A 20,598-nucleotide genomic window follows, 5' to 3' on the forward strand; every position below is an offset into this window, starting at 1 on the left:
TCAACAATCACTACTACAAAAAGAGGAATACACATCGCCTAAAAGAGGGTATATAGAGCGCCTCTAAGGCGCTTCCCAGAGGGGGTGCCCTATAAGGTCTACAGTACGCCTGTTTGAGGCGATCTATATCTAATAGAATAGAGAGCGCCTATCTAAGACAACAACTCTCTATTCCATGTGTAAAATATATCAAAAACAAGGAAAAGAGAGTCGTGATCTGAGGATAGGCACTCAATAAATATGTAAAAAGAGAACGCCTATCATAGATAGGCGATCTCTTTTCCTCAATTATTTTTTTTTAAAAAAATTATTATTATTATTATTATTTATCAATAATAAAATAATAATAATAATAATAATAATAATAATAATAATAATAATAATTCTTACATAATTAATAAAACACCATAATGAATCAAATAATAACAATTTATTAATTAGAAAAATTATATACAAGATTGCCCTCAAAAAAAAAATATGCACAAGATTACTAGTATTTCAATTACAATGACTAATTGAGGAAAAAAATTACAATAGTACAAGTTTAGACAACCACCATTGCCGTCAACACCTTCCAAGCACCCCACCACAACAAACGGCGATACAACCACCTCCTTTGCAACACCTCTACTCGCGTTCTAATGTTTTCAACAACATTTCAGACAACCACCACTGCAATCACAACAGCCGAAACCCACTGTTCACCTACGCCCCCGAATCAACCACTGCACCCACAAATCTACCTTCTACACTACAACAGGAGCCAACAATGCCAAAAAATACGTTACATATTTATTGTTATTGTTATTACTCCAATATAATTAGAAAAATAAAAATCAAACCAAATCTAAAGTGAAAATCAGAAATTTGAGATTAAAAAATAATATTTGAGAATTAAAACGAATATCAGAAATTTAAATTAGAAAAAAAAAATCTAATTTTAGATCAATCGAAAATTGCAAAAATCGGAAATTAAAACATGAAAAGTGATTGATAAAAGATGAAAAATCAGACAATTATAACATGATTAATAAACAACCACAAAGTAATCGCATCAAACACCCACAAATCTAATAATAATTGAGAAGTAAAATGAAATTTTAAAATGTAAACAAAAAACCCAAAAAAATCATATCAATCACTTTGTAACATTAAAAAAAAAAAAAAACGAATTCGAACATTGCAAGTTTGAAACAAAAAATCGAATTAGAACATGAAAATTCAAACAAAAATGAGATTAATCTTCATATGCCTTTTTGCGTCTTTAGACTTCTCAATTCGTTTTACAGCAACATTTGAAATTTGAAATTCAAACACAGATTCAGGCCTGGCTCGGTCAATGGTGGCAATTCGTGGAAAGAATCAGTTCAACCCACTGCGGACAAACCGCGACAACGCGCACGCTATAAGACTCCATGGTCGAAGGGTTTTTGGGGGTGATTTAAAGGGCTTCCATGGTGGTGAACGGCTGGGTTGGCTTTGATCTATTGCGGGTTGGAGCCAATGGAGGTGGTGATGGCTGCAGAACATGGTAGGATGAGGGATGAAGTTAGAAGAGAGGGAAGGAGGAGAGAGATGGGGAATGAAGAAAAAAGAAGGTGACGGGTAGCTCTTGATAGGAAATGAGTTAGGGTTATTAGGTTAGTGCATAACTGCGTACTAGTATATGCTTTTCTTTTTGTTTTTGTTTTATTTTTTAATTTTTTTATATTATTATAATATTATAGAACGGTTAGCTAAGAGAGGCGCTCTATATTGTATGATGTAAAATTTTGATATATCATGTAGAGCGGTTAACTTTGACAGGCGCTCTATAGGTTCAACATACAAAGCGCTTATCTTACATAGGCGCTCTATATAATTCTAGAGATCGCCTATGCAACTTGACAGTTGTGTATTGTGTGTTACTTATTCTAGTTTTTGTGGTAGTGAATGTAGATCATAAAATGATAGCTGAGTATGCTTTTGCTCAAGGAGATAACGCGTAAGATTTCATCCATCTATATTTATATGCTTATAATAAAAGTATTTGATTATGTCATAAAATATATATATTTATGTTCTAAATATTGTATTTATCTTCTAAGGTAGAAACTTATGTTTTAAAATACATGTTTGAAATTCCCATCTTCGTTTTCTAATCAAATTCAATTTTGATGGTTATATTTTTCCTAAGTAAATGTTCTAAATGTTACAAGTTTATGTTCTAAAGTACTATGCTTATGTTCTAAAGTTGTATGTTTATGTTCAAAATTACGTGCTTATGTTCTAAACTATTATGCTAATGTTCAAAATTATGTTTTGATTAATATAGTTTATGTTCTAAAATATTTCTGGTCATGTTCTAAAATTTAGTTCTAAAGCACTATGCTTATGTTTAAAATTATGTCCTTATGTTTTAAAGTATTTTGTTTATGTTCAAAATGCTGTTTTGATTTAATGTAGTTTTTGTTCTCATTTTAGGGAACTTTTGTATGCTGACAAAGCGGCAATGGTGATTAGGAGAGATGAGATGGATAGTCTTTCAGGATGTAGTCACATGTTCAACAACATTGCAGATGCTTATGCTTTCATATTAAATTGTGAAAACAAAAGGCGTGGTGTAGACAAGAAGAGTAGATTTTTTTTCTCTACTGAATGTTATGTATGTTCTAATTATCTTACCATTATATTCTAAATTACATGTCAATGTTCTAAAGTATTTCAAAAAATATTCTAAAGTAGTTCTAATTTAGTTCTAAATCACATGTCAATGTTATAAAGTATTTCTAATTATGTTCTAAATTACATGTCTTTGTTTTAATTATATGTCAATGTTCTAATTATAATATTGCCAAAAATATTCTGTTATCTCATACTCATCCAACCCCATTCTCATATTATAATATTGCTAAAAATTATGTTAATAAAAGAATAAGAGTTATAATATAATCATGTCATATTATAATTGTAAACATAAGAATATAGAGAATAATTGGACAAAAAAAATATGCCATTATGTTCTCAAAATAATAAAAAAATGTATAAAAGAAAAATTTACACAAAATTTTTTCCATGTGCTATTTCTTAAAAATAAAATGTCCCTGCGGTTGTACGAATAGCATAGTCAACCTGAAAAAAAAATTAATAATTAGAACATAAACACATTATAAATTTTAGAACATATTTGATGCATTTTAAAACATAAAGTATTAAGTTTAAAACTCAAATTATTTATATAATATGTTCTAAAGTTTTTCCTTATGTTCTAAAGTTTTATATTATGTTTTATTATATTTTTCCCTTATATTCTAAAGTTTTCTATTATGTTCTAATGTTTCTATTATGTTCTAAAAATTTCTATTATGTTCTATTATATTTTTTCCTTATGTTCAAAAGTTTTCCCATATGCTCTAAAGTATTTCTATTATGTTCTAAAGTTTTCCCATATGTTCTAAAGTTTTCTATTATGTTCTAAATTATTTCTGTTATGTTCTAACATTTTCTATCCATATGTTCTAAAGTATTTCTATTATGTTCTAAAGTTTTCTATTATGTTCTATTATATTTTTTCCTTATGTTATAATAAAATCATGTTATATTATAATTGTAAACATAAGAATATAGAGAATAATTGGACAAAAAATAATATGTCATTATGTTCTCAAAATAATAAAAAATATATAAAAAAAAATTTACACAAATTGTTTTTTGTGCTATTTCCTAAAAATAAAATGTCTCATGCGGTTGTACGAATAGCATAGTCAACCTGAAAAAAAAATAATAATTAGAACATAAACACATTATAAATTTTAGAACATATTTGATGCATTCTAAAACATATACAAAATGTTTAAATTAAAAATTCAAAGTATTAAATTTAAATTCAAACATACTTGATGCATTTTTTTCTTATGTTCTAATTAGTAATAATTTTAATTTATTACTAATTAGAACATAAGAAAAAAAATGTTTACTTACAATATCACTTGACTTTCCCTGGACAATTACGACTATCATGATGACCAAGCTCTCCACATGCTCTACATAATCTTTTCTTCTTTTGACTTTGTTCAACAGCTTTTTCACTGTCACTCTTCATTCTCTTGTCACTATTTGGAACATGCGTATCATTTGGAATATGGGTATCATTTGGAACATGAACCCCTGTACCTTTGTTTTTTGAAATATTTGGAGCTTTGATCAAAACTTCAGAAGGTAAACTAGCTCCAATAAGCATTTCAATGTCTTTAACTTTGCTACAAAAATTGTTGCTTCCATTTGTTGATTTCTTCTGTTCCAAATCTATTCTCATGGCTCGAAGTTTTTTGACAAAATCACTTAGATCATCTTCATTGTTTTGCACTAAACTCACACAAGCATGAATTTCACACCACAAATCATTTAATAGCATCTTTTTATCTACTGCATTAAGACATTCCTTTAAAACATTACCCTCTAAATAAAAAATGGGCTTCTTATAAGCCATTGTACACCATCTATTTAAAACGTAAGTCTTGGGAATTTTTTCTAACATCCTTGCTTTCCACACACAAATCATATGCCTACAAGGCACACCATCACGTTCAAATTTTTTACAAAAACACTTGGTATCTAAGGTAGTTGGATCAAATACAACATCAAAAGCCCTCCTCTTAGATCCTTCCCTTAATTTAAAAATGTAAATCTCATTGTCCTTCTTCATCTCCTCAACACCACAATTAAAACATCCAATTTCAAGCTCATATTGAAAATCATAAAAAAAATTTGTTGTAAACAACTCAGAAGCATCTTTTTCTAAAGGAATTGGAGTCTTACACTCTGGACGCTTATTCTTTGAATCATTATCCATTTTTTTTTAGTGTGCCTTTGAGCATCCAATGCACATTCAAACCTATAGAAAATAAAAATTAACTTTAGAACATAGAAAATAACTTTAGAACATAAAGTGAATTACATTAGAACATATTAAAATAATACACATGATCTAAATACTATTAAAACATTAAACTAAAACTTTAAAACATGTAAGACAAAATTTATAAAATAAAAGAGAGTTGAAAAAAATGGTAAAACTATAAAATTAAAAAAAATAAAAACTTTAAAGCATTAAAGAGAGTTGAAAAAAAGTTATTCTTATTATGTTCTAAAGTTTTCCCATATGTTTTAAAGTTTTCCCTTATGTTCTAAAGTTTTCTATTATGTTCTAAAGTTTTCTACTATGTTCTATTATATTTTCCCCTTATGTTCTAAAGTTTTCTATTATGTTCTAAGGTTTCTATTATGTTTTAAAAATTTCTAAAAATAATATTTTTTCCATGTGCTATTTCCTAAAACTATAAAATAAAATAGATTTGAAAAATATGGTAAAACTATAAAACAAAAAAAAAAAAAAATTTAAAGCATTAAAGAAAAACTTTTGAACATAAAGGTTAAAATTAGAACATATTTAGACATTTACATATTACCTCATGTAAAACTCAATCAAAGTGAGATGGGGATTTGTGAACATAGTGAAAAAATTATTTTCACTTTCGGATCTAGATGTTGTCCTCATGATGCCACCTAAAAATAAATCTCTGAAATACGCTGGAATCCACATATCATGTATGTTGAACATGTGTGGCAACCACTCATGGTCGTTCAAATTGAATTCTGAAATAACTTTGTTCCACTTTTCTTCAAATTCTGCTGGCTCAATCTCTAAATGCCAAACACATGCACAAAGTTTTTTCAAAAAATCAGTTTCTTGAGTAATTTCCCGACCTACTTTTTCAAGCACCTTTTTCATAATATGCCACATACAAAACCTATGTTCTGTAGTTTGAAAAACATTACGAACAACAACTTTCATTGCAGGGTCTTGATCGGTAATCAAACACACAGGCTCGTTATTTCCCATTGATTTAAGAAAAGTTTTGAAAACCCATTCGAAAGATGATATATCTTCATGAGTTACAAAAGAAGCCGCAAAAGTAACACATTTCTTATGATGATCAACTCCAGTAAATGGACCAAAGATCATATTATATCTGTAACATACAAAAATTATATATGCTGAAAATATTAGAACATATGGATTAACTTTAGAACATAAAGGCAAATTGTGTAGCATAAAGGTATACTTTAGAACATTAAGGATAAACTTTAGAACATAAAGGTAAATTGTGAAGCATAAAGGTATACTTTAGAACATTAAGGATAAACTTTAGAGCATAGAAATTTAATTTAATTATTAAACTTGCCAATATTTTAGAACACAAGGCATCTATGTTTAGTATATCAGCAATATATGTTTAGAACATTAGCAATATATGTCTAGAACATAAGACATACATAATTTAGAACATAAGAAATATATGTTTAGAACATCAAAACATGATAGATATTAATTTAGGAACATAAAAAATCTACATTTAGAACATCACCTGTTTGTTTGGAACGTTGTATCAAAAGAAACCATATCACCAAAAAGTGCATAATTTTTTCGACAAAATAGGATCAGCCTATAAAGCTCTACAAAGTCTACCTTCTTCATCAACATCATAGTAAAAAAAAGGCACTCCAAAGCAATTTCTTATTTTGAAAGTTATCCACAAACATTTGGGCATCTGATCCAGCAATATCCAGCTAATAAATTCTTTCATCATTGTATAAGACCTCACAGGACCAACATTTACCTGTGTACAAAAACAAAGAGAAAAAAAAATTACTATGATTAAAGATCAACTTTAGAACAAAGAAAACAATATTTGGCACATAAAAATAAATCACCTTTGAATTATCAACAATCAACTTCTTATGCATAATATGCATTTTTCTATTATCCTTTTGAAATTTTGCACAACTTGGAGTATATAAACAATGATTATGTTCTTCTTTGAATTGACTAACAACATACTTTCCTGCATCATATCTCATACATATGTGAGCATTGCATCATACACGAGTGACTAAACGTTTTCTAGTAATACGAACTTTTCCTTCTTTATTAACGGTTTGTTAAGCAATAGGTTTTTTTGTTGCCTTGAAACCTTCCTTATTACAAACTCCATATTGAAAAGCAATTATATCTTTGTTATTCTTCTTCCTTGTAGTAGTAGATTTCCTAGAAGTAAACCCAGCGGCATTTGCATATGCTTTATAAAAACTAAGACCCTCTTCGGGATATTTGAATATCATCCCCAAACGAGGTTTTAACTCTTTGGGAACACTTGGAATCCATTCCTTAGTGGTACCACCAGGGCTAAATGATCCAACAACCTCAGGAGTATGATAAATAACACCAACTGCATTAGAACATAAAAAGAAAAAAAATTTAGAACTTACAATAAAAGTCATTAAATATGAAGAAAATATTGGAACATTAAGAATAAACTCTAGAACATAAAGAGAAAGAGAAACATACATAGAAAACTTTAGAACATAATGAAAAAAGTTTAGAACATAGTAAATTACTTTATAACATACATAATAAAATTTAGAATAAAGTGAAAAAATTTAGAAAATAAAGAATTAATTTAGAACATAACTAGAAAATTTTTTGAATATTAAACAAATTTTGAACATAATCAACAAATTTACAAAATTACTTTAAAACATGTAAGTAAAGTTTAAAGTTTAGAACATGTAAGTAAAGTTTAGAACATGTAACTAAATTAAAATAGAATAAAGTGGAAAAGTTTATAACATAATGAATTACTCTAGAACATTAAAACAACTTTTAAACATAATCCACAAATTCACAAAATTACTTTAAAATATACAACTAAGTAAACTTTAGAACATGTAAATAAATTGAAATTAACGTATTAAAACAATGAAAATTACCTGAATGAGTAACAGCGGAAGAAGGAGAATTATCTTGAACATCATCTAAATCCATGAATATGCCAAAACCTAATTATCATAAATACAAATTGTAGTAAAAAAAACAATCTGAAATTACTTATAAAAGAAAAAGGTAATTAAAGTTTATGTATTATTTTTCCCTTATGTTCTAAAGTGTTCCCTTATGTTCTAAAGTATTTCTTTTATGTTATAAGATTTTCTATTATGTTCTAAAGTATTTCTATTATGCTATAAAGTTTGCTATTATGTTCAAAAGTTTTCTATTATGTTCTATTATATTTTCCCCTTATGTTCTAAAGTTTTCCCTTATGTTCTAAAGTATTTATATTATGTTCTAAGATTTTCTATTATGTTATAAAGTATTCTACTATGTTCTAAGGTTTTCCTTTATTATGTTCTAAAGTTTTCTATTATGTTCTATTAGATTTTTCCCTAATGTTCTTAAGTTTTCTATTATGTTATAATGTTTCTATTATGTTCTAAAGTTTTCCCATATGTTCTAAAGTATTTTATTATGTTTTAAAGTTTTCCCATATGTTCTAAACTTTTCTATTATGTTTTATTATATTTTTTACTTATGTTCTAAAGTTTTCCCTTATGTTCTAAAGTATTTCTATTATGTTCTAACATTTTCTATCCATACGTTCTAAAGTATTTCTATTATGTTCTAAAGTTTTCCCTTATGTTCTAAAGTTTTCTATTATAGTAAAAAAAAAACAATTTGAAATTAAAATCCAATAATAGAAAAACTCAAGCAAGAAAAAAAAATTTGGAAAAAAAAATTGAAAATGAAAACTAGAAACATAAAAAAAAAGCGAAAAAAATTAGGGAAAAAACAGAGAAAAAAATTGAAATCGAAAAAAAAACTGGAAAAAAAAAACTTGAAAATAAAAATCGAAAAACAAAATGGAAAATCGAAAAAAAAAATTTGAAAATAAGAAATCGAAAAAAATAGAAAATCAACAAAAAAAAAAAAAAAAAAAAAAAAAAAAAAAAAACTGGAAAATAAAAAAAAAACTTGAAAATAAAAAATCAAAAAAAAAATGGAAAATCGACAAAAAAAAACTGGAAAATAGAAAAAAAAATGGAAAATCGTAAAAAAAAAATTGAAAATAAGAAATCGAAAAAAATGGAAAATCGACAAAAAAAAAAACTGGAAAATAAAAAAAAAACTGAAAAATAGAATAAAAAAATGGAAAATCGTAAAAAAAATTGAAAATAAGACATCGAAAAAAAAATGGAAAATCGACAAAAAAAAACTGGAAAATAAAAAAAAAAAGAATCGAAAAAACAACTTGAAAATAAAAAATCGAAAAAAAAAAAAACTGGAAATTCGAAAAATATATTCTTAAAAATCGAAAAAAAAAACAAAAAAACAAACTTTCAATCGCCAAAAAAAAAATCAACAAAATCGAACCAAAAATCAAAACAATCGAACTTAAAATGGCAAAAAAAAAAGGCAAAAAAAATAAAATTAAATAAACTTACCAAGTTCCTTGAGGTAGAGGAGATAGAACAGAGAAAATGCCGAGGAGAGAGAAAATGCTGAGGAGAGAGAAAATGCTAAGGAGAGAGATTTAGGGTTTTCTTTTGTTTAAAGATTGAAAAAAAAGTTATTAAAATTACAAAAATGTCATTACTAAAGGGGTATTTTAGATGGTTAGATCAAAATCATTGAACGATTGAGATGGATTCTTATATAAGATTGGATTCTTATATAGAGGAGGGTTCTTATACGAGCCTTCCTCTATATATATATTTTACAAAAATTAAAAATTGATATTTTACATTTCCCTAGAATTAGACATATGATATAATTGTCAAACACAACATTTATTTTATAGTTATAATGCACTCTATAAATCCTGAATTTGTGATAATATGTACGAAGTAGTAAAATTTTAGAAACAAAATTGTAATTAATTTGAAAATACTGTTATACTAAAATTGAAATAAAATATTTTCTAGAGGCATTTGAAAAATAAAATTTTTAATTGATGTTCTAAATTAATTTCTTTATCATCAATTATATGAATCAATTTCATTATAACATTTTTTTTTTGGGTAAAATCTAACAATACTCCATTTAAATAATAATTTAAAAAGGAGTTGGAATAATTATTTATGGGAATGTGTATAGAAAAATTATGAACACCAAATAAAATGGAATGTATTTGTCATAAAGATAATATCAAAGATTTTGAAATAAATTATTATAGAATCAATTATTAACCAAAAAAAAATGGATAAAAGGGAAGGGGAGTTTTTGAAGGAAATACAAAACCAAGATGTGATACGTATCACTCCCGGTGTTTGTTTTAGTATTAAATTATTACTGGTACCTTATGACTTTAACCACATAATCCATATATTAATTGGATAAAAGGGAAGGGGGGTTTTTGAAGGAAATACAACACCAAGATGTGATACGTATCACTCCCGGTGTTTGTTTTAGTATTAAATTATTACTGGTACCTTATGACTTTAACCACATAATCCATATATTGTTTGTGACTTTACAACTTTGTAAAATAACAAGAAAATAAACCAAATTAGGAATGAAATAATAAAGATGAAAAACATGAAAATTAACCAAACTAGGAAAAAAATAATATAGACGAAGAACAAGGAAAAAAATCAAATCAGAAAATAAAAAATAAAGATGAAGAAAACAAGAATTAAACCAAATCAGGAAAATAAATAATAAAGACGAAGAACAAGAGAATAAATCATATCAAGAAAACAAATTATAAAGACGAAAAAGTATAAATATAGGAAAATTTGTCTAGAAGGGACATATATGCTCACTATTTTGTCTGGACGGACCTTATATGTTTAAAGTGGTCTAAAAGGACCTTATAAGTTTATTTTGTTGTTTGGGGGGACCTTGAGATCGGAATCCGGCAATAATTGACTTTTTTCTCCGACGTTGCCTGATGAATGCCATTTAGGGAACTCATTTGATGAGTTTTTAGGTTGTTTTTACCTTCTTTTCACGGATTTATTCAATAATAAATGCTTAGTTTCATACATTTTTTCTTTATTTCCCTTTTTCTCTCTCATTTTGTGTTTATATGGTTTTTCTAGTGTTTTCTCCTTTATTTGCTCTCTTTTTGTGGTTGTAGGTATTATACGAGGTTCGGGTCTTGATATTGGTGGCCTACTAAGTTGGAAGATTCATTTGGGGCAAGCTTATAGCATTCGGAAAGCTCAAGATGCAAGAAAGTGGGATACTCCAAGTTCTAGCTCTTGCACTCTCAAGTATAGCTTGCTCTCATGAAGACTCATTTGCAAGAGCACGAAGATACGAAAACTTGAAGGATCCTAGCAGAGCGCAAGCGAGGGCGTGCCACCTCGGGTTTCCGGTTTCGCTCGTTTTTGTTTTCGCGCCTCTTATAAATTCCTATTTTAAACTGATTATTGGGGAAGCTTGAAGACATTATTTTCATCATATATAATTTTAGCTTAGTTGAGAGTTTCTCTCTCTAGTTTTAGGCACTACTACAAAATTGGCCAAAGAGACCAGTTCAATTTAACCAAAGAGACTGCCTTAGAGGCGGTCTCTAGCGCAGCGGTCTCTTTGGCAAAGAGACTGCTTGTTAGAGGCAGTCTCTAGAATGTGAAAGTTGAGACTGCCTATTAAAGATAAGCGGTCTCAATTTTGAGAAAGTTGAGACTGCTTTTATAAGAAAAGCGGTCTCTCTTTTCAGAAAATTAAGACCGCCTATCTTAATTAGGTAGTCTACTTTTACGAAAATTGAGACCGCTTTTTCAGCTTAACCGGTCTCTATAGTCTCATTTTAAATAAAAAAAATAAACGTATTTAATTTGATTTTTTAAATTAAAATTAAAATTACAATATGTGCTATATTTAAAAAAAATGGTGTAAAATTGAAAGTATCAAAGTACAAAAAAAAACTTGAAATTCCACAATAAATAATGTACTTCGTATACAAATGATTGTAATCTACAATACAAAAATAATTACATCAACAAAAAATGTAGCTGAAATACTCCTTCCTTGTGAAAACAACATCTGTGAAAGCAAAAACCACATAATTAATAAATTATATATAATTGAGATTATTTAGAAAACTTAACTGAAAAATTGAACAAATATATAACTAGTGAGTAAAAAATTAACTCACTAAAGCATCAACTGTTTAACAAATCCATAAAAGGTTAACTGATATATAACGTTAGTAAAAGATTAACTCACTAAAGCACAAGATTTCTTGAATATTCTTTTTTTTTTTTTTTTTTTTTTTTGGAGATGGATTGAATATTCTTTGAATATATAAAGAAGATGAAAATCAAAGACATAAAAGATGGAGAACCATATTGTTCAACAAATCCAGAAAATATGTTGATACTCCTTAGTTGAGAGTCAAAATTATTCCAGACGCAAGTTAATAAAAAAAAATCATTAAACCAAAATAACTTACCATTAAACGATGAACGCCCGCTAAACAAAAGCAAAATCAAACAATAGATCTACAATCAACGCGGATTCTTGCAGTGGAATTGCAATTGTTAGTGTCTGCGGCAAGGTGGAATTCCTCTATACAACCCAAAATTAGTAAATTTTCTAAAAATCTAAACAATAAAAAAAACCCGGAGATTCTTAATCAAGTGAACAAGGTTATGGCGGATTTGATAGAGGTGAATGCGGGTCATTATATTCATTTGACTTGGTCGGATATAAATTGGGTGAGAAGAGAGATTAGGAGGAGGTAGATCATGGTGGTGGTGGTTGTTAATTCGTCTGTTGAAAAGTTGGAGAAAGAGGGGAGTGAGAGAAGGAGATGAAGCGGCGCCGCAGCGGGATGAAGACTGATGAGGTTCGTGAATTATTAGAGACTTAGGGTTTCATTTCCTTTTTATATATAAAATTAGGGAAACCAATTAATTAAGTTGTCAGTTGTCACGAGTTTCTATTAAATAAGTTTTTCAATTTTTTTTTACAAAAATAATGAGAGACCGGTTATATACTAACACAGGTCTCTCTTTTTTAAATTTAAAATAAAAAAATTCAAGAGAGACCTATTATGTACTAACACAGGTCTCTCCTTTTTGAATTAAAAATTAAAAAATTATAAGAGAGACCTGTTATCTATATTAAAAGGTCTTTGTTTAATATTTACCTCTTAAGACGACTATACCAAAGAGACCGGTTATTTGTAATATTGGGTCTCTTGAAACAAAGAGACCGGTTATCTACTTAAACGGTCTCTTATTTACGGTCTCTTTGAGAATTTTTGTAGTAGTGAGGGTTAGTTTGGGAGTAGATTTAGAGAGAGAGAGAGAGAGTGGGAGATTTCAATAGTGATTTGAGAGATTGATGACACAGTGGTGATAATTGTATTGAAGATCTTCTCTGCTATTATCAATTAGCATTTCTAACTCTATCTCATTTTATTGCTTGTTTAGTTTCATGTTTGTTTAATTTAATTTTGATGTTTGATTCTTGATTAGGGTAATTGTTATTCAAATTTGTTGGTTCTTGATTTCTTAGTTGCTTGTTGATTAGATGATGATTCTTGAGTAGTTGTTTGGCTAGGGATTGGGTGAAACCGGTATGATTGATTGATTGTGATTAACTTGGGAATTATGTTGATTGATTGTCGAGATTAAAGTGACTAATGTAAGTTTGCATTTGTGTAGTTTGATTATATTAGGCCTTGATAATTATGCTAAATTTCTAATGATACGGACCATTGATTTAGGAAATGCAATTGTCGATTGGTTTGGATTGTGATTCTCCTAATTTGTTATTCGTATATTCCACTAGCTTAACGATTAGGAGATAGCTCTTTGATTCCAATTGATAGCTCTTATCATTAGTCTTCATAACCATTGATTGACATGTTCTTCCCAAGTTGTTGCAATTGTCATGATTACTTGTTGATGCTCATTCCCTAGTATTTTATTTGTTTGATTCTTTGTTTTGTTAGTTGTTTAGTCTTGGTTACTATATTCTTCACCTTTGACTTCAACATAGCTTAGACATTAATTGGAAATACTTGAATATAACCGTTCCTAGTGGTTTGACCCTTGACTTACCTTTATACTTGTATTTAGGTTTGTTAAGTGATTATAAATTTTGTTTGGCTTAGCTAGGGAGGATTAGTCAACGACCTAGTTTTCCCCCATCATTGACCTCTCACGTGACCTTTAAAAAAAATGACCAAGTCGGAAAAAAATAATAATTAAGATGAGTAGCAAGAAAATAAACTAAATTCTAAAGAAATGTTTTGATGGGCAAATTCTAAGCATTTTTTTGATCAAGTATGTAGCTTATATCAAGATTCTCAACTCATATAATGTCCAAATGTGGGTTACTCGTATATCTTAACAGTGTAAATGGTCCGATAACTCTCATAATTTAATGTCATGTCAAATAAAAAACCTTGTCTTAGTTGTCTATATGAAACGTTGGGCTTAAATTGTATGATAAATTCATAATCCAATAACAAATACTACTAGATAATTATTTAAATACATTTTCTCGAAAAAAAAAAACTAACCCAAAATACACAGAATGCAGAGGAAGACCGGATCAATTGAACCCTATAAATTAATAAGTAGTAAGCTAATTATCCACTATAAAATTAAAGTCGAGGTCAACCAAACTGTGGAATTTTAAAAACACTTTTAACACTAGCTTTATTTCTGATTTAGACTACTCTAAAGTTACTTGTGTGAGTATGTGGGTTACTCATATATCTTTATAGTGTAAATGGTCCGATAAATCCCACAATTTAATGTCATGTCAAATAAAAAAAAAAAAAAAAAAAACCTTGTCTTAGTTTTCTATGTAAAATGTTGGGCTAAAATTGTATGATAAATTCATAATCCAGTAGCAAATACTAGTAGATAACTCAAATACATTTTCTCAATTAAAAAAAAAAAAAAAAAAAAAAAAAAAAAAAAAAAAAAACCTAATCCAAAATACACAAAATGCGGAGGAAGACCGGATCAATTGAACCTTAAATTTAAATAAGCAGTAAGCTAATCATCCACTATAAAAGTCAAGGTCAACCAAACAATGGAATTTTAAAAACACTTCATACTAGCTTTACTTTTGATTTAGACTACTCTAAATTGACTTGTGTGAGTAAGTGGGTTACTCAGTGGCGGAGCCAGGATTTTTCACCTAGGGGGATGGACTAAAGGTGGCGTACATTCTATAAATGGACAAACCTTTTAAACATACAAGAAATTGTAGGGACTATGCTTAATATTTATAAGTTTTACAACCTGGAAATCCAAATTTCTTAGTTATACAGTCCAAAAATTGAAAAAAAAGCATATTTACAATAACGACTTCACCTTCAAATATTCATTTTTGTTTTGAAAGTAATATACAATCAAAATTATCAAATAATTCATAAATGTGATTTCTAATTCACGATAATCCTAACAAATAAACAATTTCTTATTCAAATTTGGTCAATAGCGGATCCATAGGTTCAAAGTTTTTAAACCCGTGACAATTTAATTTATATTGAGATATATAATAAAACCAAACACCTTTCACTACTACAAATTGACCCTTCTGCCACAAAATTATGTGTGGCACAAGTTTGAAATTCCCGTGGCAATGATATTTAGCCACGGGAATTGTATCGAACAACTCCCGTGGCACAAGTGGCCGTGGCTAGGTTATGGCCACGGGAAAAACAATGTTGTGGCAAAACCAATTTTTTTGCCACGTTTTTTTACGTGGCTAATATTAGTACTTTGCTACAAGTACAAATGTGGAAATTAGGATATACCTGTGGCTAAGGATCTCAGTGCCTCAACCATTAATGTGGCAAAGCTTTATCATTTAGAGTAATTCGTGTTCTATATATAGTAATTTATATTTGTCATGTAGAGTAATTCATGCTTCTTACGTCAAAATAAATAAATAAATCAATACAATAAAAACAATAAAATTTCATTAATAAATAAAGTAATGTCAACATGAGTACTTGCTTACAAAAAAATGTTTGCGAAGTAAAAGCTAAATTCAATCCTCCTTCGGTACATTAATTAATTTGAAAAAAAAAAAAAAAAAACCAAAACTTCATGTTTATCTCTAGCTTCATGATCAGTAGTAAGATTCAATACAGTTCATAACTTCTTTCTACCTACAACAATAACAGAAAAAAAGGTATTAATAGATAAGCATTAACAAACATAAATCATGTGCAGTATCATTAACATATTTTTAGAGCACAACAAACCACATTTTTGTCCGTAACTAGAGATGTAATAATACTCCATATATATATACACACACTAGGCATTACTATAAATTGTGTGTTCTAAATAATAAATAAATAAATTGTTATATACACTAGACATATAATTGTACAGTAAAGCAAAATTGTGATAGAAGAAACGGTGTACTACATAATTATTCATTACCTCCTATCAAAATTCTTTCTATTTACTAAGAAACACTAATAAAAAATTTTAAGAGAGAAAAATACGAAAACAGAAATTTAATGCCAAAAAAAAAAGAAGTGATCAAGATAAACTAGAATATTAAACAATAAATCACTAGAGTTGGTCTATATGATTATTATTTGTCTACTTAAGAACATTTTCCATCAGGTACTAGTCTAATTCCTAAATAGTATGACGACAAAAAACTAATTTGAAGTAATTATCAAGTTATCTAAATGGAATCATATTAATCATAATAAAGATTATGATAATTAATTATCTGATATATATATATATATATATATATATATATATATATATATATATATATATATATATATATATATATATATATATATATATATATATATATATATTTATATATATATATATATGTATATATATATATATAAAGGATATATATATATAAAGGATATTTCTTTCAAAAAAAAATAAAAAAAAAATAAAGGATATATATAAAGGTTCATACTTACTTACCTCAACTTGATGAACCAGTAGAACTATTGGAATCATTACTTTTAGAATCATCTAAACCATAACCTTGAAGTATATTTCTGAGTCTGTTCTCCCATAATTTGTTATTAGCAGAAATTTTTTGATCCACCTCATTCCTTGTTGCTTCGACTTCCTTTTTGGCAACCTTCACATCCATTCTTGCCTTTTCTGCTTCTTTTCTAGCATCTTCAGCTTCCTTTCGAGCTTCTTGGACTGCTTGCTCAGATGTTTTTCTTACTTCAATCACCTCGTGAGCAAGATTTATTTTTTATGGCTTAACACCAAAATGATTTGTAATACTTCTACCTCGCCCATATGCACGCAAATATCCATGAGTATCTTTACCAAGTACTTTCTCAATAATTTGTTCATCAGTGTGGTTATTATGCCCTTGGTCTCTATCCTCTGTTAACTTTTTCATCTCAGTCTAAAAACAAGTACAAAATAATTAGAGCAAGAATGTTATGAATTTATTTATTAGATGATAACAAATGAGCTTCACTACCATACCTTCACTCGTTTCAACTTCATTATTGCCATTCAACTAATCTGCATTTCTCTCAATCCCTTGTATATCTAGTTTGTAATCATAAAAAAAAAAAAAAATAAATAAAGAATTAAGTTTGTTTTTCTCAATTACCATAATGTGAAAAAAAGGCTTCAACCTTCATCTAAACCAATGATTTCATGATTCACATTCAATCCTGATTACTGATGACTGCATTGAATAACATATCATCTTTGATATAAATTAAATATTAAGCCATAAGATTATTCAAGCAATTCATATAATCTAGTACCTTGTTCAACAACTTTCATGGCTTTTGAAAGTGATTTGAATTTTTCATCTCCTACCATTGCTTGTTGTTGTTTTTTATTCATATTCAAAAACTTAGCCTCAGACATTATTGGTGGAATAAATTTCCCTTTTCTTGACATTTCTTTTGTTGTGCAATGCTTACCCTGAAACATGAGTTAAAGAAGATAATAAACTATTGACTATGTTAGTATAAAATTGGTAACTATGAGTAACTAATATAGTACCTTTACTGGTATTGCAAAGTGATCCTCTTTTTCATATTCATCCTCTTCTATATTCATGTTTTCTTCTTCATCGCCAGAGGAAGGAATATAATCTTGATCTTCCTTGTTCACAGACTTACCCTTCCTTGGTTTTTTCTTATTTTTTTTGCTGTCTACTAAACTTGTCATGGAAGCAACAATTCTCTTTATACCCAAGGATTGCATTCTACACTTGTTAGCATGAATCCTTAATAGCCTGTGTTGTTCATATTCATTTTCTTGATTTGTTTTTTTTGAAGTATTCCTACTAACTTTTTCCATCATAATACCTGCTCTCAAAAAATGTTAGCTATAAATAGATTCACTGATAATAACATAAATATTACCGTATAACAAAGTATATAAATAAAAAAAAACATAATACAATATGATAGAGTGCAAAATTTCCAAAACAAGAATAAAAAAGTATCAGAAACTCAGAAAGCATAAAATAGTCGGTGAAAACATACTATTGTAGAAGAGTATTTCACAAGCCCAAGAGTATTTCAAAAACTAATTCGTATTAGTCAGTGATGAAAACCAATATAATTATGTCAAGGACCTTAAATTATAAGTACTTTATTGTAGAAGGTAAGGTTACTTGCACTAATCAAATTATCCTACACAATTGAAACAATTTTACATAAAATTTATACACTAAATTTAAACCTCATATCAGAACCTCAACATATATTTATATATATATAAGAAGACATTGATAAGAAAAATGCTCATACATAGCATATGATATAGGTTCAAATAAGAATTGCAACATGGTATATAGTATAAATGCCTGACCATACATGTCAAATTTACTAAGATTATTTAAATCAAATTCGGAGAGAAGTGGTCTAGTAGTAAGACAACAAATAAGATAAAACAACTTGTTTATATGATTTTTGGGATAGAACACTCTGTTTGGTATCTAGTTTAAAACCCTCTGTTTGTATATAGTGTTACCGCCTAACTTGTAATATAAAGATTCATGATTAGCTTCAAATACAAGCTATGGGTGATTGTTCATTCTTATTCTAATGAGCAACAACTCCTTATTCAGTACAAGTTTATAAACAGACAACAAGGGAACGAAATTTAAAAGTTGTATTACGAGGCTAACTCTATAATACTAAGCTCTAAACCATTTAAGAATTCTACCTCCAATTAAAAACCAGAGACCAGCCAAGATTAATAATGGGCTTCTCTAAAAATTTTATTAGCTAAGATATATACATTCAATAGACATCAAAGGGAGTGAAAAGCAACCTAAAGTGCAGTACATATTGAAAAAAAAAAATAATACGAAATCATAGCCAACATAATAGACGATGCCAAAATTATTCAACACAAAAATTTCCACAATTCTAATAATGTAGCCAGATTTTGTTACTAACATAATTGAAAAATAAAAAATAATAATTAAAAAGAAAACCATCATCTAATTCGTATGACCCAAAGCAATCCCATGTAAGCATTAGAAGTTAGAAACATAATATATCCATTATGTAAAGGTAGGAAGGAGATGTGACTAATCATATGCTTATCGGAAACATAATTACTGGCTTCTAATCTAAGATTATCAAAATTTAAAAATCTCATCATGCCAAATAAATATAACCCCAATTACAAGCACTTAAACCTCATCATGTCACACAAAAACCTCAGGCTTATATATAAAATACAAACCAAAAATTCAAATATATACAAGTACTAAAAGCATATAAAACAAACAAATCAGATTGATAATCGAATAGTTCAATAGCATTCAAAGATTAGAGAACTATAAATTATATTGGGATAACCTAAAATCAAAAATTTAAAATATAAAATCCAGAATAAACTTACCTCGAATATGCTTTCCAGAGATCTACAGACCAAAGATTTATCAAAACTCAAAAAACACTACAGCAATTCAAACCTAAAAGCATAATTGGGAGAATTATGAGTACAATTGCAATTAAATTTTAAACCAATGTCAAAATTATCTGAAAAATTGGAAAATATATCTTTTGTGCATACCGAAAGTAATGATGATTGAATAAGCATTGAACATTAGACGGACTGATTGCCAATAATCACCATTGAGGGATTGAGAAATAGTGTAATTTTTTTAGAAGAGAGAGAAAGATAGAAAGTAAGAAAGATTTTTATATCTTTTAATTTTTTATGATATGACCAAATTGAAGACGTGTAGTGGTGTACTGGTGTGGCGGACTTTTTTTTAATCAAGCGGGAGATTTTTATTTTGACACATTTTAATAAGCGGTTTTTTCTTAAAGTAAAATTTTAGGTGATTCAATTTGCCACATAACAAGGTTTATTGTGGCTATGTTTGTAGCAGAAAGTACATGTTTGCCACGAAATTTTTGTCATGTGGCAGAAATCCTATACTTCAAACTAATTATTGTGATTAAAGGAGTTTTCCTGTGGCAATGTAATATTTTGCCACGAATAAAAATAAAATGTGGCAAAATTTGTGGCACAAGAGTTAAATTGTAGTAGTGTTTACCTGAAATTCCTACTATAACCAATAATTTAGGATTGTAATGTATGCATTTATATAAAAAAAAAAAAAATTATGTAAATTACTATGGTAATTTAAAAGTTAGAACATGATGCCATTAAGTAGTACTATGTATTACTTCTAATTGAATGTGTGAAGTAAAGAAACATGCAAGAAATGAGGAAAACTTTAAAATAAAAATAAGAAGAAAAAAATGTTGGTCAAAGGGATTGAACCCATGACCATGGAGACTA

General features: G+C 28.1%; 3 protein-coding genes and 1 long non-coding RNA gene across 4 annotated transcripts; all 4 read right to left on the reverse strand.

The window, feature by feature from the left end:
- Positions 1 to 3,964: 3,964 nt before the first annotated feature.
- LOC145557817 (protein FAR1-RELATED SEQUENCE 2-like) lies at positions 3,965 to 4,831 on the reverse strand. The gene has a single exon (XM_081618996.1). The coding sequence runs from the start codon at positions 4,829 to 4,831 to the stop codon at positions 3,965 to 3,967; it is 867 nt and encodes a 288-aa protein (XP_081475122.1).
- A 612-nt stretch (positions 4,832 to 5,443) lies between these two features.
- LOC145557818 (protein FAR1-RELATED SEQUENCE 5-like) lies at positions 5,444 to 7,864 on the reverse strand. Its single transcript, XM_081618998.1, has 5 exons — positions 7,810 to 7,864; positions 7,014 to 7,268; positions 6,754 to 6,884; positions 6,640 to 6,659; positions 5,444 to 6,011 (listed from the first exon to the last, which is right to left on the reverse strand). The coding sequence occupies exons 1-5, from the start codon at positions 7,862 to 7,864 to the stop codon at positions 5,444 to 5,446; spliced, it is 1,029 nt and encodes a 342-aa protein (XP_081475124.1).
- A 3,872-nt stretch (positions 7,865 to 11,736) lies between these two features.
- On the reverse strand, positions 11,737 to 12,702 carry LOC145559980 (uncharacterized). The gene is made up of 2 exons (XR_014093060.1): positions 12,276 to 12,702; positions 11,737 to 11,866 (listed from the first exon to the last, which is right to left on the reverse strand). It is a non-coding gene; the product is annotated as an uncharacterized LOC145559980 (long non-coding RNA).
- A 3,976-nt stretch (positions 12,703 to 16,678) lies between these two features.
- LOC145557819 (uncharacterized) lies at positions 16,679 to 17,994 on the reverse strand. Its single transcript, XM_081618999.1, has 4 exons — positions 17,827 to 17,994; positions 17,583 to 17,745; positions 17,293 to 17,358; positions 16,679 to 17,209 (listed from the first exon to the last, which is right to left on the reverse strand). The coding sequence occupies exons 1-3, from the start codon at positions 17,992 to 17,994 to the stop codon at positions 17,327 to 17,329; spliced, it is 363 nt and encodes a 120-aa protein (XP_081475125.1). The 3' UTR covers positions 16,679 to 17,209; positions 17,293 to 17,326.
- Between the last annotated feature and the right edge of the window lie 2,604 nt (positions 17,995 to 20,598).

The sequence above is a fragment of the Chenopodium album genome, chromosome 9 (assembly GCF_948465745.1).
Source record: "Chenopodium album chromosome 9, dcCheAlbu1.1, whole genome shotgun sequence".
Lineage (NCBI taxonomy): Eukaryota > Viridiplantae > Streptophyta > Magnoliopsida > Caryophyllales > Amaranthaceae > Chenopodium > Chenopodium album.

Excerpts from the sequence above, each read along its gene's own strand:
- LOC145557817 (XM_081618996.1), bottom strand. The coding sequence starts at position 4,831 with ATGGATAATGATTCAAAGAATAAGCGTCCAGAGTGTAAGACTCCAATT.
- LOC145557818 (XM_081618998.1), bottom strand. The coding sequence starts at position 7,864 with ATGGATTTAGATGATGTTCAAGATAATTCTCCTTCTTCCGCTGTTACT. Across the intron at positions 7,269-7,809 it reads TTCCGCTGTTACTCATTCAG|TTGGTGTTATTTATCATACT; the intron begins GTAATTTTCATT and ends GTTCTAATGCAG. Across the intron at positions 6,012-6,639 it reads GTAAATGTTGGTCCTGTGAG|ATATAATATGATCTTTGGTC; the intron begins GTCTTATACAAT and ends TGTATGTTACAG.
- LOC145557819 (XM_081618999.1), bottom strand. The coding sequence starts at position 17,994 with ATGACAAGTTTAGTAGACAGCAAAAAAAATAAGAAAAAACCAAGGAAG. Across the intron at positions 17,746-17,826 it reads ACTTTGCAATACCAGTAAAG|GGTAAGCATTGCACAACAAA; the intron begins GTACTATATTAG and ends CTCATGTTTCAG. Across the intron at positions 17,359-17,582 it reads CATGAAAGTTGTTGAACAAG|ATATACAAGGGATTGAGAGA; the intron begins GTACTAGATTAT and ends ATTACAAACTAG.